This window comes from Astyanax mexicanus, chromosome 1 (assembly GCF_023375975.1).
Source record: "Astyanax mexicanus isolate ESR-SI-001 chromosome 1, AstMex3_surface, whole genome shotgun sequence".
Lineage (NCBI taxonomy): Eukaryota > Metazoa > Chordata > Actinopteri > Characiformes > Acestrorhamphidae > Astyanax > Astyanax mexicanus.
The window spans coordinates 40,197,061-40,220,670 of record NC_064408.1 but is presented as its reverse complement, the minus strand read 5'-3'; the positions used below and the strand labels follow the sequence as shown (position 1 = coordinate 40,220,670).

The 23,610-nt window shown below is 37.7% G+C and overlaps 1 protein-coding gene, 1 long non-coding RNA gene and 1 pseudogene across 2 annotated transcripts; 2 read left to right on the top strand and 1 right to left on the bottom strand.

The window, feature by feature from the left end:
• Positions 1-565: 565 nt before the first annotated feature.
• LOC111191823 (trace amine-associated receptor 1-like) lies at positions 566-1,687 on the top strand. The gene has a single exon (XM_022667892.2). The coding sequence runs from the start codon at positions 607-609 to the stop codon at positions 1,630-1,632; it is 1,026 nt and encodes a 341-aa protein (XP_022523613.2). The 5' UTR covers positions 566-606; the 3' UTR covers positions 1,633-1,687.
• An 11,159-nt stretch (positions 1,688-12,846) lies between these two features.
• LOC125801704 (uncharacterized) lies at positions 12,847-17,964 on the bottom strand. Its single transcript, XR_007438867.1, has 2 exons — positions 17,460-17,964; positions 12,847-13,101 (listed from the first exon to the last, which is right to left on the bottom strand). It is a non-coding gene; the product is annotated as an uncharacterized LOC125801704 (long non-coding RNA).
• Positions 17,965-20,032: 2,068 nt separating this feature from the next.
• LOC111191819 (trace amine-associated receptor 1-like) lies at positions 20,033-22,925 on the top strand (annotated as a pseudogene).
• Positions 22,926-23,610: the final 685 nt, after the last annotated feature.

Sequence of the window (23,610 nt, the reverse complement as noted above, 5' to 3'; positions counted from 1 at the left end):
CTAATGCTACGTTTATTCCCTCTTGCTTCTGTTTACCAGCGTTGACCCTGCTGATTTTGACTACTCTTTGTGCTATTACTTTATTTAATAAAGTTTTTGATTTGCATCTTCACATGTCTGAATCCTGTCCAGCCATAACGTAATCACGATTATTGTGCATTAATTATTCCATGATGTTGTAACAATACCACATTCATTAAATGTGTAATCTTTCAGATTATTCTGTAAACAAGACACTTACATTCACGTACAGACTTGGGACCCTCAACAGTCCTGACCAGGAGAGAGATAAAAGAGTGCATCAGCTGGATGCACAGTTGTTAAGGTAAGTATCCAGGGACTCTCAAATAGGAGTGTTTTTGCATGTGGGTGTTCCTGATACAGACCTGTAAGCCTATAAATAAAATGTTCTTCTTAAACTGAAATTGCTTCGGCCGTGTTTGCAAGCAGAGGTAAGGATTGTTGGCTAAAAAACTTATTAACAGGGAAGAAGACTGTAAAATTACATATTTCAGCAAATAACAGAACAACTTTACTTGCTAAATTAATTCATAAACAGAATAATCTATTGCTTCTTTGTATTATGCTTTTTTACAGAGATCAAACATGATGGAAATGAGAGTAAACCAAAACTGGACCAAGGGAAACACTTCTGTTTGTTATGATCATCATCCTAACTCTTGTGAAAAGTTCACCTATTCACTGGTTGTGAGAGTTGCTGCATATTTTGTCATTGGTGTCATTGTGCTTCTTACATTATGTGGAAACCTTATGGTCATCATAGCCATAACTCATTTCAAGCAGCTTCACACACCAACAAATTACCTGACTCTCTCTCTGGCTGTAGCTGATCTGCTTGTAGGAGGGATGGTGATGCCTCCTAGCATGCTACGCTCTGTGGAGACTTGCTGGTACTTGGGGAGTTTATTTTGTAAAATTCACAGCAGTCTTGATATAACACTCAGCACTGCCTCCGTTTTAAATCTTGTGTTTATCTCAATTGAACGCTACTATGCAGTCTGTCACCCACTTCTGTATCACAGTAAAATGACTCCATTTACTACTCTGGTAATGATCACTGTGTGTTGGATTGTGGCTGCTGCTGTGGGAATTGTATGTCCTGTGCTAAATGTTCTGGGTATAGAAGCATACAGCGATCTTTTATGTGAGGGAAGTTGTGCGGTGGTTGTCGGCCCCATGGCAAGTTTGTCAGTTTCGATGTTCTCTTTGTACCTCCCAACAATAATCATGTTAAGTATTTATCTTAAAATATATCTTGTTGCACAGAAGCAATCACGGAAAGTTGTCCACACACTTTCTCAAGTGAACACATCCAGAGGACAGTCCACTAATAGAAAGATAGACAGAAAAGCAACTAAAACATTAGCCTTTGTAATGGGAGCATTTCTGTCATTTTGGGCACCATTTTCTATCTACAATTTTATTTTGACTGTTTTCCGGTGCGATGCTGTGCCACAACTGTTTGATGCGCTTGGTTGGATTGGTTATTCAAGTTCAGCTTGCAATCCTATTGTGTATGCTTTCTTCTACAGGTGGTTTAGAAAAGCCCTCAGAACTATTTTACTAGGTAAAATATTTTTAAATAATTCCTCAAGAATCAACTTGTGTTAATAGAAGAATAACAAAATAAAAAACTGCTAACTATTTCCAATGCAGAACTGCACATATTATTTAAGCTTCTTTGTGTAACATATGCAGAGTACATCTGTTACTGTGTTATTACATTTTAGATGTCCTGCTGTTTCTACATAATCAGGCCTGATTTATATTTACATTACCCCACTGTATTTATTAAGTCACTTATTTAATGTATTTATAATCAGCTTTATTTAAGAGAATCAGTGACCCTGTTGTATACGTAAAGTGATTTTACTCGAAATAACACAAGTCTGATATTTTAATCCACAAGAGCACATGTGGCTTATCCATCACAAGTGAAATATACAGTATGGCTTTATTCCACTTTCCTGTGTAAATGAGAGAAAATCCACATCCACACAGGTCATATAGAAAGAGTTTTGGTTGAATAAATAGAAAATAGAAAAACATCACCTATTACATTTGTAACACGTTTTGTAAGTCAGTATAGGCAAAAAGCATAGATAAAACAGTTGGAGTTTTAATGAGATTAAAAGTACTTTGGCCAAAGATACAAAAGGCAAAAAGTGCACTATTGGGTACCAGCAAGACATTACTGCTACAATGGCAAAAACAAAATCCATGGCATATTTCATATGTGTGTCATGCATTTACACATGTAAGCTGAGCACTGGGAGTGATTGGATTGCTAAAGGCAGTGGGCATTGAGGGGACTGTATTGTTTGACTGCAGGTTAGATGTTGTGGCTGCAGTAAACAGAGTTTCTAATTCGGTCCACAGTGCTAAAGAAAGCATTAACCCATAGAGCAGTGATCTCTAGATATACTGTATATCTCATGTTACTAATAATAAGAATATGACTGAGTAGACCACTTAGCTACAGTGTATGTTTGTAATAATAATGATTCTTGGTGACAATAACTGTAATTATTTATTAACTTAAAGAAAAAACATCAAACTTTCAGTAGAAACAAAGAAAAATCTGTAAAGTTTGTAAATAACAGTAAATTACAAAGATTCTGACTCTAAACAGATTGTGTAAATAATAATAATAATAATTATAATAATAATAATAATAATAATAACAATAATAAAAGTTTACAGAAACAAAAAGTATATAAAATAAATAAATAAATATATAAAATAAAATGCTTTAAAGAAATAATAAACCACTATATCACAATATTGATTTTTTTAAGCTATCCTCTTTCCTAAATAATAAAAAATAAGTCATCAGATATTTTCTGAAGTTATGTTAAAACAATTAAAAGCAATACTGAGTTAGCTATGGGAGCTGTAAAATGGTAAATGTGGGTCGTGTCTGACCCGTGTGTTTAACCTGATGTAGAAATGCAAAAGCTGCTCTTTCATGAAGTAAGAAAATAAAATAAAAATTAAGTTTTCAAATTCCATAATTTTTGACCCATGTTGTGCATTAGAGGGGTAGTGATAATTTTTTTTATTCAAAAAGTGTCATGTCTGGTGCTGCAGGCGCTTCTGTTTCTCCCACACACTGCTCTAATGGAGGTTTTCAGTTAGACAACTACATTACCCAGAACGCACCACCCGCTGACATCACACACATACACACGATCACGTGACTCCTCACCTGCTTCCTCCAGGAAGCCCCGAATACTGATTACCTGCAGTATAAAAAGACACTCCACGCACACACCTGTGCGGCGTATTGTTTGGTTTATCCACTTTACAAAGCGTTATTATCTCTGTGTTTGTTTTTCTCGTGTATGACCTTGCTTTTTGTTTCCTCAACGCCGATTTCTGCCTGTACCTCTGATTGTGGATTTACTGTGTTTGACCTGGACTGTTTAACGTTTTCGATTTTTGGATTTTCTCTGATGCTGGATTTCTCGTGTATGAACTCTGGACTGTCTCCTGTTTATGGTATGGTTTTGTCTATGTGGCTACTGTTTTCCGGTGCTCTACTGTTTCTGTTTACGACTACCCCTGTACCATCCAAGCCTGTAATAAACATCCATTTTATCTGTATCTGCGAGTGTCTGTATTCCGTCCCTAATATGACAAAAAAGTAAAAAAGGACAAAATATAATAAGAATGTATGATAATCAAAAATTAACTGAAAATACCTTAAATTCTGAATGACTGAATTAATTTATTGCTAAGATATATCATAGAAACCCTCAACTATAAATGAAGTTACACAAAAAATGAATGCGGGTCATTTTTACGCATGTTGCGCATTAGAGGGGAGTATGCAATTTGTTGTGATTCAAAGGGTCTACTACGTGAAGGAGACCTCAGGGCTCTGTGCATAAAGAAGTTTGAATGGGCGGATCCCGGTAGAGGCTGAAGACACTTCTAGCACAGAAAAACAGCGTGAGGGAGGAGAAGGTCCCGGTCATATGGGTCCTCTCTGAGAATCCACTTCAGCATCCTCTTCAGAGTCTGACTAAACCTTCACAGGGATGCAAGTGTGCTAGGTGTATCATAGTGTCATTGTGCCGATGGAGTATGAGGAGCTGCTTCACACGCTCCATATTTATGTTGACTGCCTTATACTGACTAGGTGTTTTTTGCACATTAAGTGGGAGGGTAGGGGCTGCAGGTCTCCTTGGTTCCTTAGCCACTGTGAGGATGTCTGTCCAGACAGTTCGCAGCCTCTTACCCTCTCTCTGTTCTCAGATGAAGCTCCCTTCCTTCAGCACCTCCTGATGTAAAGCAAACAGAGGGTTAGTGTGTGCATGTGTGTCACCTTCTGAGCCCATATTGCTGCTCCCAGTGCATCCACTGGCTGCCAAAGCTGACTGGGGTTGGGGCCGATATCATCATCAGGCCTGTGAGATGGCCCCACATCAAGAGGATCCCCAGAGCTCATCCTAAAACTCAAGGTAGTCTAGGCCGATTAGGAGTGGGACAAGAAGGATGTAAGAGCCATGTTGAAAATGTAATACATGTGTTTACCCACTAGGGGGAGTTTGTGTGTGTGCTTAAGTTGCAGTTAAATTAACTCACTTCAGTTCTCTAGACGGTCGGGTGGAGGTGATACAGTTTTCTGACCGACCGACCAGTTAAGACCTCAACTAAGAGAGACATGTACAGCTTGGATTATTGATATTTTTTGTATTTTGATCTTTTTTGTCAGTAAACATTGTTACATGAAGATTTTTTGAGTTTGAGGAAATTTTGTCGAGTCAGACTGGTTGTTATACACCCGCGCCGTTGGTGGTAAGCAAAGCCAGAAAGAGCTGCCACTACATAAAGTCAGAAAACTTCACTGGAAGAAGGACATGCCACAGAACCACTGTAGGGGCGTGAAGGGGATCTAAGAGTTTGGAAAGGTGAGCTGAAGCTAACTCCTGCTAAGATAGCTGCTGTTGCTAAATGCTGAGTCAGAAGCAGAAGCTAACCCCTGCTAACATAGCTGCTATTGTTAAGTGCTGAGTCATGCAGTGAGGATGTGGTGTCTTGTTTAATCACGGATCTTATGATAGGATACTCTCTGCACTTTGAAGAAGTATAAGGACATGAGCATTTGATGTTGAAAGGTTCAACTGTTTGCTAGTGCATTAACAAGATGGCAAAAAGTTCTGGAAACAGACAGACACCTGAAGATGTTGGCCACAAGAGGGCACCAAAGCCTACGGAAAAGGCATTACAAGATAAGCTGCATAGACTAATTGGAACAAGAAAGGGGAAATTCAGCCAGCTCACAACTAAAATGAAAGAAATTGATAAGCTCATGGATAATGATGAGAATGTATACAGAGTGCAAGATCTTTTGCAAGGTGATATGTGGAACTTGCATGAAGAAGTAGTCAAGCTCAATGATTCCATCATTCCTTTATTGGATGAAGAAGAAAGGAAAGTGGATCAGGAATGGTTCATCAATGAGACAATGTCAGTCAAGGCATATGTTGACAATTCTATGGAATGGTTTGGATGCCAGCTTCAGAAACAAGAAAAGGTTCCAAGTGCACCTTCAGATGTTTCCATAGAAGAAGATGAAGATGATGTGGGTGATAGTGTTTCACAAGTTAATCTGCAGGATTGCAGACCTAAAAGTAAATATGGATCTGTGGCCTCAAGTGGGTCCAGAAGGTCCTCAAGGAGCTCAGTGTCAACTGTGCGCGCCAAAGATGCAGCAGAACATGCAGCTTTACTAGCACAAGCAGCAGCACTATAACAAAAACAAGCTCTTGATCTTGAGGAAACCAGGCTCAAGGCTAAAAGAGAGAAGTTAGAAGTTGACGCAGCACTTGTAGAATCCATTGCAAAATTGAAGGTGTTAGAGTCATATGAAGAAGATGGCATGAACAGTTATGTCTCTAAAAGATCTTCTAGACAAAAAGTTATAAAGGAGTTAAGAGACGATAGAGCACAGTCATCAACAAGAAGAGTTGTGCAGAGTCTGGTCCTGGAATATACCAGCCAGTGGGTAGTAACCAGAAACAAGATGCAAGACAATTGGATGATGACAAAGACCTCCATCAGGTGTTACAGAAACAAAGTGTCATCACAGAGATGCTTGTAAGACAGCATAATCTATCAAGTCTGCCACGCAAGGAGGTTCCAGTGTTTAAAGGTGATCCTCTCACTTACAAGTCGTTCATTAGGTCATATGAACATGCTGTGGAGAGCAAAGCTGATACCTATCAAGACAAGTTCTACTACCTGGAGCAGTACACCAGTGGTGAAGCACAGGAACTAGTTAGTAGCTGTGAGCATATGCCATCTGAAAGAGGCTACAAGGAAGCCAGAAGGCTGCTGCAAAAAAACTATGGCAATGAGTTAAACATTGCAAATGCCTACATGGAGAAAGCATTGAATTGGCCTATTATCAGGCAAGAAGATGGTAAAGCTCTCAATGCATATGCGCTGTTCCCGGCTGCAAGAACACAATGGGTGATTTAGACTTCATGGAGGAAATGGACAACCCCACTAATATGCGGACTGTTCTTTCAAAGCTTCCTTATAAAGAGCGTGAGAAATGGAGAGTGGCAGCCTTTGAAATTCAAGAGAAGGGGAGAGGACGTGCAAGGTTCTCAGACATGGTCGAGTTCATAGATTGCCAGGCAAAAATCATCATGGACCCTATATTTGGAATCATGTCAGAGTCTCATGCAATGAAGGAAGGCAAGAACAGAAAAGACAATGAAGTCAGGAGAGGTAGTCAAAAGCAGGCATTAAGGCTCCACAAGAAGAAAAGGAACAACAAGTGACAGTGAAGAAAGTTGTTAATCTTGCTTTGCAGAAACCTTGTGTCTACTGTCACAACAAGCACACTCTAGCAGAGTGTAGAACGATTAGAGAACTACCAGTTAAAGATAGATTGGACTTTCTAAAGTCCAAAGGCTTGTGCTTTGGATGTCTCTTGCCAGGACACCTTAGCAAGGACTGCAAAAGAAAAGCAAAGTGTCAGATATGTTCACAAAGACATCCAGACCTGTTGCACATGGAAAAGAATGAAGACATCTTTCTTTGTGATAAAAAGGAACAAGATTTCTCTGAGAACAAAGAGTGCCAGTGCATGCATCTCTCTGGATAGTGAAGCTTGTGCCTATACTGGGGCCGGAGGGAAATGTGCATTAGCTATATTGCCTGTGAAGATCAAATCCAAGAAGAGTGATAGATATGTGGAAACATATGCTTTTATGGATCCTGGCAGCACAGCAAGCTTTTGTACTGAAGGTCTACTAAGAAAGCTGAATCTCAGGGGCAGACGAACACAGATTCTTCTCAACACCATGGGCTGTAGCAGGGCAGATGACAGTAAGGTTTTGAAGACATTTGTTCTGACGGACTTGGAAGTTTGTGGTGTGGAGGAGGATACATACATAGACCTGCCCAGAGTATTCACCCATAGCTTCATTCCAGTGCAAAAGGAGAATATTCCTAAGCCAGAAGACATTGCAAGGTGGCCTTATCTGAAAGATGTGTCTCTACCTCAGATCAATGCTGAAGTGGGACTTCCAGGTTTCCATGAAGACTATAAGATGTTCATGAAGGATGTCATTAAGAATGGATATGCAGTCAAGGTTCCCAGTGAGCAACTACTGCGTGATGATGGCAGGGTGTGGTACATTCCCCACCACGGAGTGTATCACCCCAAGAAAAAGAAAATTCGGATTGTCTTCGATTGCACTGCAACCTACAGAGGAGTCTCTCTAAACGAGCAGGGCCCAAACCTTACCAATACTCTTGTTGGTGTTCTAACGAGATTCAGGCAAGAGCCTGTGGCATTAATGGCAGATGTCAAAGCCATGTTCTATCAGGTTAAAGTTTCTGAAGAAGATGCAGATCTTCTACGTTTCCTGTGGTGGCCAGATGGCAACCTGGATGAAGAGATGGAAGAATTCAGAATGACTGTTCACCTTTTCGGTGCAACATCTTCACCCAGTTGTGCATCTTATGCCTTAAGGAAAACAGCAGAGGACAACAAGAAAACAGCAAGGCCAGAAGCAGCTGACACAGTTCTTCACAACTGTTATGCAGATGACTTCTTGAAGTCAGTTCCTTCTGAAGCTCAGGCAGTTCAACTTGTGAAAGACGTAAGAGCACTGTGCGCCATGGGTGGCTTTCAGCTGACTAAGTGGGTCAGTTCCAGTAAGGCTGTTCTGTTGACCATCCCTGAAGAAGATCGTGCAACTGATGTCAAAGACTTGGACCTGAGCCACAGCATCCCTCCCATGGAGCGTGCCCTGGGTGTCGAGTGGCGCACAGACTCAGACAGTTTCCAATTCCAACTGAATGTTCCTGAAAGGCCAAAAACAAGGCGGGGGATTCTGTCTGTAGTTAGTGCATTGTATGACCCCCTCGGACTATTGGCGCCAGTTATTCTGCCCGCAAAGCAGATCCTGAGGACTCTTTGTGAACAAAAGTGTGGCTGGGATCAAGAAATCAAAGACTCTCAGGCAGTCAGATGGCAAGAATGGTTGGCAGAAATGAAACTGCTAGAGGGATTCTCAGTAAGCAGGTGTGTGAAGCCAATGGCATTTGGACCTTTGCAGTCAGCACAACTACATCACTTTGCTGATGCATCAGAGACCGGCTATGGCACTGCCGCCTACCTGCTCCTGTCAAACCAAGCTGGTGAGAAATGTTGCACTCTCTTAATTGGAAAAGCCAGAGTAGCCCCTTTGAAACTTGTAACAATCCCACGGCTAGAATTAACAGCTGCGGTGGTGGCTGTGAAAATGGACCAGATGTTGCAACGTGAACTACAGGTGCCACTCCAAAACTCCATCTTTTGGACTGACAGCACTACAGTTCTGAGATACATTGGAAACAAGCATAGTCGCTTCAAGACTTTCGTCGCAAACAGAGTTGCAGTCATAAGGGAACATAGCCAGCTTTCCCAATGGCATTACGTGAAGTCAGGAGAAAATCCAGCGGACCAAGCCTCAAGGGGGATGAAAGTGAAGGAGTTTCTAGAAAACAAGACTTGGTTGCAAGGCCCAAGTTTCCTTCTAAAGTCTCAGGAAGATTGGCCAGAATTGCCTTATGTGAATGACATACCCCAAGATGACCCTGAGGTCAAGTCCTGTGCAATAAAGGTTGAAGAGGATGGGCAGAAGAAGGTGTTGGCTCTGGATAAGCTGATCGTGTACTACTCTGATTCTGCTACATTTGAGAGAGGAAAGAAAGGTCTTTATGGACAAAATCACATTGTCAGAGAGCTGTCCAAACCAAAAAGAGCTGCTGACAACAGCACACATGAAAAAGTGTCGCCTGATGCTAAAACCAACTTTGCTCACCATAAAGGACTTGGAAGAGGCTGAGAATGAGCTAATAAGGTTCAGTCAGCTCCAAACGTATCCAGAGGAAATTATGGCTTTACAGACAGGTAGACATGTGAAAAGAACCAGTCCAATCTACAAGCTGGATCCCTTCCTGGAAGATGAAATTGTAAGAGTGGGAGGACGTCTCTCCAGAATGTCAATGTCAGAGGAGATGAAGCACCCTGCAATTCTTTGCAAGGGGTCTTCAGTTGCTGCTCTCATCTTGCAACACATCCACAAAGAAATCGGACATTGTGGGCGCATTGTGGATACCTCAAGTAAGCTCAGCAATTAGAGGCATAATTTCAAAATGCACAGTCTGCAGAAGGCTTAACAGTAGGACAGGAGAGCAGAAAATGGCAGATCTGCCATTGGACCGCATCATACCAGATCAGCCTCCGTTTACCAACGTAGGAGTAGACTTCTTTGGACCTTTTCTGGTCAAGAGAGGAAGAAGTCATGTCAAAAGGTACGGAGTACTCTTCACCTGTCTTACCAGAGCTGTTCACATTAAGATTGCCCATAGTCTGGACACAGACTCCTGTGTAAATGAGGTCAGGTCAAGATCATGCGTTCAGACAATGGGACTAATTTTGTTGCTGCTGAGAGAGAGCTTCGTGAGGCACTACAAGATCTGTGCCAAAAGAGAATCATTGATGCAATGTAACTGGTTGTTATACACCCGCTCCGTTGGTGGTAAGCAAAGCCAGAAAGAGCTGCCACTACAAAGGAGACCAATGAGACCAATGGTTCTGAGCGCAGAACACCTTTAGCATTTCCAGACGAGGGTGGACCTAGAACAGTGCTTTCAGAGTTGAACACGTCTCTGATCTCCTGGCCACCCAGGCGGAGGAGGCACTTGAGGGGGAAGATGGCATGTCTGTCTTGGAACCTACAGCTTGAGATCCATGCCTTTAGACCAGAGGGTCTGCTGGGTGGAAACTCAGGTTCACTGGGTATGGGTTTTTCTGTGGGGCTGTGACTCGGCTCCTATGGGCAGAACCAAACTCAAAAGTGTAGAGAAATGCTTCCACGTCATCACGAGGTACAAGTTTGGTAAGCACCTGGTGGGTGCTTTGACCAGTGTCTGGCAGGGCTGCATCATGCCCACCGCGGGGGAAAGAAGTAGGTCATCTTTCAACTCCCATCTAGAAGTAGTTGAAGACATTTTTATGTGCTGATTGAGCCACGATCAGCAGTCATACCTGTCAAGTCTCCCGTTTTGGCCGGGAAACTATCGTATTTTACTCTTTTTTCCTGCCGTTCTCCTGTATTAGTATTTTCCCGACAATTTCCCGTATTTTATTAAAATGTAAAAAACTTTATTACTGAGGTGACTGACCGCTGTGTGTTTCTTAACCAATCGTGGTGCCGGTTCAAGGTGAAAGTCACGCCTTTCAGGAGAAACAGCCAATCAGCTTGCTGGTTTTGCGGAGCGCAGAGGGTCAGTGTGGGGAAGAAAAATCTCTCTCTCTCTATATATATATATATATATATATATATATATATATAATGTTTAACTTGCCCTGATGTACCAGATCAGCCAATAACTATTTCATTTTCAAATTGTGTTTATTAATTTAGGATTGCAGGACTTACTGTGAGCTATAATGAACAAAAATTCAGTTAGCTAACTAGTTATCTAGAAGATGTAGTGGATAGCCAGAATTTAGTACAGTACTTTATGTTTGTTGTTTAAAGCAGTTTCTTAACCCAGATCACTGCCATAAAATTGTGTTTTCCAGCGGATCCATCTAATCAGCTAATAAACAATCCTTAACTGAGTTTACCTGTTAAAATCCCGTAGCTCCCTATCGACCATAGATCAATCATTATCTATATCCAGCAGTGTATTAGACACATCATACAACCACTTACTTTATTAAGTGCCTTCAAACAGAGACAGCAGTAGAATATGCAGGAACAGGGTGTAGAAACACTGATCTAACATGACTTCTGTTCATTTGTAGTTCACAGTAACATCACAGTAAGACCTCATGTCCTGAGTAAATAGAGGGGTTCCAGGCAAATCCAAAAACATTTTTGCATTTTTTTTTACTGTAATTATACGTTTTGAGCAACCATACAGCAACTTAGTCAATAGTGTGCCAATGTTTAAGCAAGTTTGAGAAAAGTATAAAGAGAAAGAATGTTGCAAAAGAAACGCTAGTTAAATTTTATTTATGTGTTGTGAATGTTACGAAATTATTTTTTTAATAATTCGGGCTAGTTTTAGGGTTTGGGTAACACTTTATTTTAAGGAACACAAATTAGGCACTCATTAATGTCTTATTATTTGCTTAATAAAGCCTTAATTAGACATTTATAAATTATTTATTCACTACTTATTAGTCTTTATTCTGTGTAAGGGTTATTGGTGCTTAATTAGTGGTCTATTATGTGGAAATGATTAATAATGGCTGTATTAGTTCTTATAGTGCACTATAAACAGTTATGTTAGCACCCAGTTAAGCAGGTTATTAAGCATTAACTATTAGCCAAATCATACACGTTATTAGTGTATAATTGGTCGCAATCTGATCTATGTGAGTTTGGTAAGGTTATAGCTGTGCTGGAGTTTACTGAGTTAATCAGGGCTTAATAAGTCACTAATATACCAAGAAGTGTACCATATTCTAAAGTGAGGTTCTGTTCATCACTAATTACACCCTAAAAAGAACTGACTTAATATTTTATCAACCAATCCCCCTCACGATGTACTTAATAAGGGTTTAATTAGTCACTAATAGAGCAAGAAGTGTACCATATTCTAAAGTGAGGTTTTGTTCATCACTAATTAGACACTAATAAGAACTGAATAAATATTTTATCAATCAATCCCCCTCACAATGTACTTAATAAGGGTTTAATAAGTCACTAATAGACCAAGAAGTGTACCATATTCTAAAGTAAGGTTCTGTTCATCACTAATTACACACTAAAACGCGCAAAATAAACATTTAATAAGTCAATCGCCATCACAATTTAGCTAATAAGTGCTTAATAAGTCACTTATACACCCAGAAGTGTACCATATTCTAAAGTGAGGTTCTGTTCATCACTAATTAGACACTAAAAAGAACTGTGTGTTTGACTTCCCATTTACATAAGTTGAATGTCAAAAATGCAGTTGTCCTAATGAAACAACAGAAAACACATTTTAGCACATTTATTCTCTTTTGAATTCAAGCAGTTTTATTTTCTATTGGTTTAAGACTCTCAACTGTTAAATTTAAAATGTAGATTGACTGACTGACTGGTCGAATGTGCAGATACCAATATAGCTAAAATGGTAACTGTAACAGCAATGGCAACATATGAACATGACTTATCAATTATTATGTAACATTTATTACCACATATTTTGCAGTGTACTATATATTGTACTTTATATTTTGAACAATACACTTCACTATGTATTCAAGAATATATTTTAACATATTACTATCAATAATACACATACCATCTATTACCACACATCACAATTTATTTTATTATATATTTAACAATACACTTCACTATAAATTCAAGAATATATACTACCATATACTACTATATGTATAATACAAAAACAGATAAAGGTATGCTTAAAGTTCAGAAAAACATCAACATTAAAGAGTTCCATCAGTAGCACTCGTGCCGTCCCACTGGCTGTAGCTTGTGCTTTTGCAGTCTTCCAACAATGGGCTGAGACAGTGATGGTGCCTTCCTTCCCCAGTTTCACCTTATAACAAAGGAAGAAAATGAGAAATAAACAAACAATGACCACCAGCAACACAATGCTACTTAGTTACAAGTGGGTCCGAATACTCTTAGATTAAAAACAAGTTTCAGTATTTGGAACCCACCGCTAACAAGCCTAATTTAAAGGTAAACTGTGATAATGTACAGCTAAATCCTTAATACAAAATAAATTAGCATAGCTATTTCATGGGATGAAGTGAGATAGCTAGATTAGCTAATTAAAACTAGGGCTGGCCCGAATAGCGTTTTTTGAGCTCCGGATATTCGGCACTGATTCGAAGCGAATATTCGAATATTCGTTTTTAAAAAAAGAGGTAAAAAAAGAGGTAAAAAAAAAAAAAGAAAATCACGGCCCCCTTAAGACATATTCACCCCGGATTTTTGGTGTTTTTATCCCGGATTTTTGTTTTTCACCCCATATTTTTTCTGTGTTTTTAGCCCAGATTTCTTTGTGTTTTCATCCCGGAATTTCTGCTGCCGCACACCGCGTCTTATCTGCTGCGTAAGAATAAATAAAGAAAATAAATGATGTAATTACTATTATTATTAGAAAAATAACAAACAAAAATAAACCCAAAATGTTGACAAAAATATAGTCTAACGAATAAAAAAAATAAGAAACGAAAAACTCCACAGGACCAAAGAAAATTACTAAGACATGTAATACTGAAAAAAAAAACGGAAAAAACAAATACGCGTCTGGGGATAAAAATTAAACAAACCAAACCACACTCAAAGAAATAAATGTATATATAAACAAAACAAAAGAATGGACAAAAACAACAATCCGTTAAAAAAACTCATTTAAATCCATTAAAAAACTCATTTAAAACAATCACAGGCTTTTTGCGCAGAATAATAAAAGTTTCGGTTAGTTTCAGTTTCAAATCATGAAAACAGCTCACCAAAACCTCAACCTATCCTTTATATTTGACAATATTTGATTAACTTACAGGTCCTTACTTATTTTTATTTAACTGAACTGAGTTGTAAATTATTTATAGCCTCGCGCTGAATTCATCTCCCGCTGCGAAAGAGAGAGAGAGAGAGAGAGGCGCAGCGCATTTTGCCTGATTTTAATTAACAGTACATTTGTTGGCTTTAGTAAGTTTAATAACATTAATTTTAGTATACTTGTCAGATCTTATTTATAAAAACTTTTTTTAGAAGACAGAGGTTATTCTGCGCGCAATGCCGCGCCGCTGCGCCAAGCACCACTTTGCGTGCCTGACATTTCAGAGTGCTGGACGAGATTTTAATTCATGAATTAATATATTTAATATTTTAATAAATTTGCCCTGGTGATAAGAAACGAATGCTAACATATAGCTTTATATTTCTGTGTATTTCAAATGTTTTAAGTTTTATGTAATTGACGGGCAGCACCACGCGCCAGATTGACAATGTGCTTTATTTTTCAGATATAAAAGTGAAATTCAGTTAAATAATAGCAAAGTTAACTAAAATAAATTTATGTTCAGTCAAAGTTATTTTCTCTTTTAATTTTCCATTTCAAAACTCCAGCATTTGAGTGAGAATAAGCATCTGTTGAAATTTTTAAACAGCAGAATGCCTAGTTACAGTTATTTAGTCTGTGTACTAAACATAAATATAAATCCTTATAACTGACAGAAATAAATATAACTAATAATAATTTATAGTTACAGTGCAGATTTTTAAGTATATATATTTTTTCATAGTTGATTGCTGAAGGCTCTGGGTGTGGTTTATTTTTATGTGGTAAAGATGTGATGGTATGGAGTATTTTGGAGCGCAGGGTGAGCAATCGCGCTAAGCTTTTTTCCGCCGCCAAGATAGAAACACGCCAGAAATTTACCTCAACACACATCATTTCCAGACCACCACGCCCATCGGTGTTAATATATTCCAAAGTCCAACGCTATTTTAAGGACGCGTGCAAGGCCTAAAAATAGACTGTTGACGGGTGGCAAAGCGCCACGCTACACGCCTTGCGTGGGGTGTATGATAGGGCTCTTTGTCTGTATGCGCAAAGTTTAAAAAAAGTTCATTCAGCTGCTAAAGTAACGTGCAGTAACGGAGTGTCGAAAATGGTAACGGCGTTATAGTTACAGTCATAGTAATTAGTTAGATTACTCCTTACTGAAAAAAGTAACGGCGTTAGTAACGCCGTTTATTTTAACGCCATTACTCCCAACACTGTCGTCTGGATTAAACTCCCGCTCCAGCCAATAACAGTTCAGTTCTGTCCCGCACGCAAGATATTCTGACGGGACCCGCGAGAACAGAAGTGGTTAGAGTGAGGTGGAGCTCTGGAAAGTAGAAAAAAAACGAATATCCGAATACCAAAATTAAAAACCGAATACCTACTCAACGAACGAATATCCGAATACCCGAATATTCGGGTCCAGCCCTAATTAAAACATATCTCAAAGCTAATTTAGCTAGCTAACAAGTTAACTTAAAGCTAAGTTAGCTAGTTATAACTTATAAATTAAAGCTAGGTTAGCTAGTAATAAATCCAAAATTAAAGATAGGTTAACTAGTTATAACATAAATTAAAGATAGGTTAGCTAATTATAACTTATAAATGAATGCTAGGTTAGCTAGCTATAAATTATAACTTAAAACTAGGTTAACTAGTCCAATTAAAGCAAAGGTAGCTAGTTAAATTAAAGTTAGGTTAGCTAGTTAAATTAAAGCTAGGTTAGCTAGTTAAATTAAAGCTTGGTAAGTTAGTTAAAATAAAGCTTGGTTAGTTAGATAAATTAAAGCTAGACTAGACAGTTAAATTAAAGCTAGGTTAGCTAGTTAAATTAAAGATTGGTTAGCTGGTTTAATTAAAGCTTGCTTAGCTAGTTAAATTAAAGCTAGGTTAGCTAGTTAAGTTAAAGTTAGTTTAGCTAGTTAAAATAAAGCTAAGCTAGCTAGTTAAATTAAAGCTAGGCTGGTTAGTTAAAATAAAGCTAAGCTAGCTAGTTACATTAAAGCTAGGCTGGCTAGTTAAAATAAAGCCAAGCTAGCTAGTTACATTAAAGCTAGGCTGGCTAGTTAAAATAAAGCCAAGCTAGCTAGTTACACTAAAGCTAGGCTGGCTAGTTAAAATAAAGCCAAGCTAGCTAGTTACATTAAAGCTAGGCTGGCTAGTTAAAATAAAGCTAAGCTAGCTAGTTACATTAAAGCTAGGCTGGCTAGTTAAAATAAAGCTAAGCTAGCTAGTTAAATTAAAGCTAGGCTGGTTAGTTAAAATAAAGCTAAGCTAGCTAGTTACATTAAAGCTAGGCTGGCTAGTTAAATTAAAGCAAAGGTAGCTAGTTAACTTAAAGCTAGGTTAGCTGGTAGCTAGGTTGGCTAGTTAAACTAAAGATAAAGTAGCTAGTTAACTTAAAGCTAGGTTAGCTAGTTAAATTAAAGTTAGGTTAGCTAGTTAAATTAAAGACTGGTTAGCTAGTTTAATTAAAGCTTGCTTAGCTAGTTAAATTAAAGCTAGGTTAGCTAGTTAAGTTAAAGTTAGTTTAGCTAGTTAAAATAAAGCTAAGCTAGCTAGTTCAATTAAAGTTAGGCTGGTTAGTTAAAATAAAGCTAAGCTAGCTAGTTAAATTAAAGCTAGGCTGGTTAGTTAAAATAAAGCTAAGCTAGCTAGTTACATTAAAGCTAGGCTGGCTAGTTAACTTAAAGCTAAGCTAGCTAGTTACATTAAAGCTAGGCTGGCTAGTTACATTAAAGCAAAGGTAACTAGTTAACTTAAAGCTAGGTTAGCTGGTAGCTAGGTTGGCTAGTTAAACTAAAGATAAAGTAGCTAGTTAACTTAAAGCTAGGTTAGCTAGTTAAATTAAAGCTAGGTTAGCTAGTTAAGTTAAAGTTAGTTTAGCTAGTTAAAATAAAGCTAAGCTAGCTAGTTCAATTAAAGTTAGGCTGGTTAGTTAAAATAAAGCTAAGCTAGCTAGTTCAATTAAAGCTAGGCTGGCTAGTTAACTTAAAGCTAAGCTAGCTAGTTACATTAAAGCTAGGCTGGCTAGTTAACTTAAAGCTAAGCTAGCTAGTTACATTAAAGCTAGGCTGGCTAGTTACATTAAAGCAAAGGTAACTAGTTAACTTAAAGCTATGTTAGCTGGTAGCTAGGTTGGCTAGTTAAACTAAAGATAAAGTAGCTAGTAAACTTAAAGCTAGGTTAGCTAGTTAAACTATAGCTAAGGTAGCTAGTTATAACTCATAATTTAAATTGTGTTGACTAAGCAGTTTAGCAAGAATGTACACCTCACTATAATTTTTAAACTGCTTAAAAAAATAGCCTTATTATCAGCATGTGGATTCTTTAAACTGTGTTATGATGAGCTACTGTTTAAATTAAGCACTCACCTTGCCAGATAACTTTAGAAGGACTGCATGGAGGTTTCTGTTGGGTCAGAGTCAGTTATCCAGCTGGTTGACACAGTGCTCACTGCATTGGTCCCTCCGTCCAAGAAACGAGGGCAAACCATAAGCTGTATATTCATTCAGTTCATTCAAACTGAGAGCCAATTTTAGCGTCTTTTCTCCGAATATCATCTAAAGCATAGTCCCGCCCTATCGCGCTGTAACTGCTGATACTTGTTTGTCTAAATCTTCTGCTCTTGCAGTCCAATCACAGAACGCTTTTCCCCAGAGTTGCCAGGTTCGTGGTTATACTGCCAAATTTGGCTTTTCTGAAAACCACTGGTACATTTTTGCTCAATCTTCAAACTGAAAATGTAACAATTATGATTTAATGAGAGGGAGGGTATTTTCAGCAGGTTACAACTGAGACACAGCACATTTACAGGAACTGTTGTATGTGGTGATTCACTCACACTGACCATAGCTAATGCTTTTTTTTCTTGCAATTATTTAAAATGATTTAAAAAATGTAATACATTATTAGCAATATAATAAAAATCAAATATAATATAATATAATATAATAATATTTGTATGCCCTTATACACAAAATTAATGATAAATCACAAAGTAAAATTAATAGACTGTATAAGTGTAATACACCTAATTATAAGATTTTGGGCTAGGTCTGTGTAATGTATGTAGCATTTGGGCAAAAAAATAAAAATAAATGTAATAACTTCAAGTCAATCTTTGTTACATTAAAATGTTTAATATGCAAACATGAATATGACCGCTTTATTTAAGTAATTGTAGATTATGTAAATGTAAATGTATTTTGTTTATTGGGTTTGTAACTGTGGACCTTTATTGGCACATTCAGGATGTATTTTAAACCATGGTACGCTTTTGTCTCTTTTATGAAATGCTTATCTAAGAAAGACACTAATAAATACAAAAAAAGCATTTGGTCTAAAAAAAATATTGCAGTTTAGCAGTTTAGAGATTTTGTCTTTATTGTGGTATGTTTTTATATTTACCAATATATAGACATAAATGGTCCATGCATAAATTGTCATATATTAAACAATAGATGTCCTTTTTTCCATATATGAAAACTTATTATTTAATATATTGCACTATATTTTCCAATATATTGCCATTTATTATGTTTCATAAGGGATATTAGTTACATAGCACCAGAAAGTAAACAAATATACCAAATAATTCCTAAATATACTAAATTGTTCCAAATATATCAAATTATTCCCAAATATTCTAAATTATTCCTAAATATATAGAATTATTAAGATATATCAAATTATTCCCAAGAGTACAAGCCGTTTATTCTGAACTAATTAAGAACTAATACAGCCATTATTAATCATTTCTACATAACAGACCACAAATTAAGCACCAATAACACTTACACAGAATGAAGCCAAATAAGTAGAGAATAAATCATTTATAAATGTCTAATTTTGGCTTTGTTAAGCAAATAATAAGACATTAATAAGCGCCTAATTTGTGTTCCTTAAAATAAAGTGTTACCAGGGTTTGTTAGTGTAATTTATTTTTTAGAAGGGGTGGAAGAGATGGTTGAGCTGGAGAGAGAAAAAATGTGGGGAGGATTGAAATTAACTGAACTGATCAGGACTGGACTGAAGTATTAATGAAAGATTATTAATTGTGTAGGCCCCCTAGGACTAATATTTATTTGTGGAATATATCTGGTCCATGTCCTTTTGTAAAAGCTCATGATACTATTTTTAGGTCACCAACGGTCATTTTGCAGAATTTGTTCAATTTTAAATCCATTAAATATATATATCTCATATAAAAGAGTGCATTCCTGCCAAAAAAGTTAAGATTTCATGTAAATATCTAGAAAAGGTTTTATTTAGGCTGTATGATAAGAATTACATATGTAAGAATATCCACAGCATTTCAGTGTCAACAAAGGAACACCTATTACATTCTGATAATCTAATTGTGGTTTGTAAGTGGTTCACAGGTGGTTAGTTTAGATCTCTTGTAAACATGTCTTAAAATGTAAGAGATATTGAACCTCGGTTGGGCTAGTGGGATGGCTCGAAGCAGGCGGTGGAAAATTTCCCTTATTTTTAAATCCAAAACTTGACAGGTGTCAGCAGCTGCGTGTCCACTTCCAAGCCGAGGTGCTTAACTGTGTTCGCCAGCGAGGAGAGCCAAAAAACTCAAATTTGTCAAATCAGCTAAATGATGTTTTGATAAAGTTTGTTAGTTGCCATGCTGTGTATCCAGGGACAAGAACAAAACAATGTTTGGCAGAAGGGTGGTCCTGATGAGCCTGCAAACCTATAAATGAAATGTTCTTCTTAATCAGATTTGGCTTTGCCCTCGAGTGCAGGCAGAGGTAAGGCTGGAATTGACAGACAATATGGCTAAAGCTTATTGACGTAACAAAAAAGGAAACATATTGTAAGAAAAATTATTTCCTTGCTAAACAGGAAAATGTATTTCTTTGCATTTGTGTACAAATAGAAACATATTACGTCATACTTTTCTATACAGGTGCTTCCTTTGCAGAGGTCAAACATGAAGGACATGGGGGTAAACCAAAACTGGACCACAGGAAACACTTCGTTATGATCATCATCCTAACTCTTGTGAAAAGTTCATCTATCCACTGCTTGTGAGAGTTGCTGCATATTTTGTCATTGTTGTCATTGTGCTTCTAACATTATGTGGAAACCTTATGGTCATCATAGCCATAACTCATTTCAAGCAGCTTCACACACCAACAAATTACCTGACTCTCTCTCTGGCTGTAGCTGATCTGCTTGTAGGAGGTGTGGTGATGCCTCCTAGCATGCTACGCTCTGTGGAGACTTGCTGGTACTTGGGGAGTTTATTCTGTACATTACACAGCAGTCTTGATATTACATTGTGTACTGCCTCTGTTTTAAATCTTAAATTTATTTAAATTGAACGCTAATATGCAGTCTGTCACCCACTGCTGTATCACAGTAAAATGACTCCATTTACTACCCTGGTAATGATCACTGTGTTGGATTGTGGCTGCTGCTGTGGGAATTGTATATCCTGAGCTAAATGTTCTGGGCATATGTGGCAGTGGTGGGATAATTTTTGGTAATGCACGACTACGCCACCCAGAGGTGACTTCACCTCTAGGAAAAGAGAGCTGGCACTTAAGGCCTAAGAGAGAATAAGACACCCAGGTTCAACACACTCGGAGGCCAGAGACGGGGTACCATCAGTTAAAGAAAATTTATTGACAATTATTTTAAAACATATTTCCACATACACACAGGGCAGACCAGGAACTCCCTTCTTGGACAATAGTATAAAAACTAGAAATAGTAGAATTTACTTTACTAAAAAACCAATTTAGGGAAGAACTCGGCTGAGGGCTTACCACGGCAGGAGAAAGTACAGGAAGAGGAAATAGTCAACACTACAAACCACACATCTCAACACCCAGCGTGCTCTACACTACAGGAAAGGTGAACAGCATTCCACATCCCCGAACCCGCCGCTTTGGCCCACAGCTCCGGTCCAACTAAGAGACACAAAGGAAAAAAACAATTATAAGAAGCTACCAGCGGTGAAGGGAGAGAGACCAATTACAATTGCTCGAAATGTACTTATCTTTTTATGGGCCCTGGTCTCTTACAACCTCACCTTATACCACTCCAACACTAAAAAGACAAACACACAGCCAAGAAGGGAATTCCACAACCACCGTTCTTGTTTTTGTTAATTCAAAAAAAAACACAGAAACAAACTTAAACTTTTGTTAAAGTAAATGGACAAATGAAAGTTCAATCTGGCAAAATAAATTAAATCAGAAGCAAACTCAGCAAAAAAAATTAAATAAACAGAGGTTAGGTCAAAAGCAACTCCACACAATAAATCAGAAATAGACCAAAAAGAAATCAAAAGCAAACCCAAATTAATAAACCAGAATAAACCTCAAAGGTCCAAAACAGCAAATCAGAAATATATATATATATATAAAAAATATAATTTTAATCCAATAAAGAAAAAAATACACACAAGGATAAACTCCAGCAAATCTTAACTCAAAATAAAGACAAAAGAAAATCAATACAACAAAATATCAAAATAACTAAGGGCAACTCAAAGCTGATTTAACAAATGAAATGAAAAGCAAGACAAAAACTCAAAATAACTAGGAGCAAATGAAAATTAATGTAACAAAACTAAATAAACGCAGGCAAAACAGCAGCACTGTGGGGAGGCTGGAATCAGTCAGCACAATCTGGACACTAAAACCTATAAACAAATGCACCAAGCTACAATTAATTTAACTAATACTCAATATAAAACAAATGCAGCTTATATTCATACCAGTATAGAGCATCAGTTTCTCCCAGCAGCTATAGCAGACAATGACCACAGCACACAGCAGCAGGTAATGGCTAGGGCAAACAGCAGCTCCAGCAGACAATGGCTACAGCACAGCAGCTCCAGCAGAACAATGGCTACAACGAAGCAGCCCAGTCACCATCACTGACCCACAACCCAAGAAATAAAAGTTAGCTAAGCGCCATATACACAGCCAAAACATACACAAAAAGGAGCAGGCATACCTTAGTGAAAGTGAAACTGCACTGACACAGTCAGAGACACACAGCAGCGCTGGACTGGCAATAACACCACGAACCCGCAACTACAAGCGAATAAAAAGTTAATAATTAAGCCAAACTATCATATTACGCCATAATACTGTAACCAGATACCTGAAACTCTTGAGAAGTAACCCAACCAAACGCGCTAACTCCACGCTGACCGCTGCCGGCACGGAAGTCAGAGCCCGGAGAAATGAGGAGGGGGGGAACAGGAAGTGCACCATGAATAGTCATCCCCTACCCATATATAGAGTACAAAGGGGCCGCCCAGTAATTTAAGGCAGCCACACAGCTTCACCAGCAGTATAGGTGGGGTAACAAACCCAACCTGCTACACATAGAAGCATACACTGATCTTTTATGTGAGGGAAGTTGTGCGTTGGTTGTCGGCCCCATAACAAGTTTGTCAGTTTCCATGTTCTCTTTGTACCTCTTTATCTATTTATCTTAAAATATATCTTGTTGCACAGAAGCAATCACGGAAAGTTGTCCACACACTTTTTCAAGTGAACACACCCAGAGGACAGTCCATTAATAGAAAGATAGACAGAAAAGCAACTAAAACATTAGCCATTGTAATGGGAGCATTTCTGTCATTTTGGGCACCACTTTCTATCTACAATTTTACCGTGACTGTTTTTGGGTGCAATGTTGTGCCACAACTGTTTGATGCGCTTGGTTGGATTGGTTATTCAAGTTCAGCTTGCAATCCTATTGTGTATGCTTTCTTCTACAGGTGGTTTAGAAAAGCTCTCAGAACTATTTTACTAGGTAAAATATTTTTAACTAATTCCTCAAGAATCAACTTGTGTTAATAGAAGAATAAAACAATATTTTAAAATCTCTGGATCTGATTCATAATCGTTACTTTTAACAGAGAACTGCATTTTCTGTTGTTTTGTATTATTATGTATTCTAATATGAATGAGAGAGAGTACATCTCTTAATGAAAAAACTCCTCCTGTTCTTACATAATGAGGCCCTTTATCATCTAATTGTATGTGCTAGTATACTTATTTTTTTATGTATATTATTAATTTAATTTGTTAGAGAATCTGTGAAGGATACTGGTTTGATGATATACTTCATATCACTAACTTGAAGTACATCTCCAGTGCTGTCTGTGATTCTCTACACACTGTAAAATACCCCATTAAGATCTACAAATAAGCAGGCCTATAAATCTCACCATTTCCATTAAAAAAAATTTAATTTAAATGTTTTGCTTTTTATCCCACTATCTTTTAAAACACTGTCCCCACTAATAATAGGCTAATTATGACGCCAAATGTATTTATTTGTAGTGTCACATTTTTTGTCATCTTAATGCTGCAAAAAGATTTCAGTTGGCTCAATTCATTTTAAAAAGATGAATTTAATGTAACAACCATTAGTTAATGTTTAAAATGTATTTATGAATTTTAAACAATGCTATAAAGAATGTTCATTGAAATATTTACAGGCCATCCAAAAATCTGTCAGCAGTTTTCTTGCTCTGAA

Coding starts and splice junctions, on each gene's coding strand:
- LOC111191823 (XM_022667892.2), top strand. CDS start 607: ATGATGGAAATGAGAGTAAACCAAAACTGGACCAAGGGAAACACTTCT.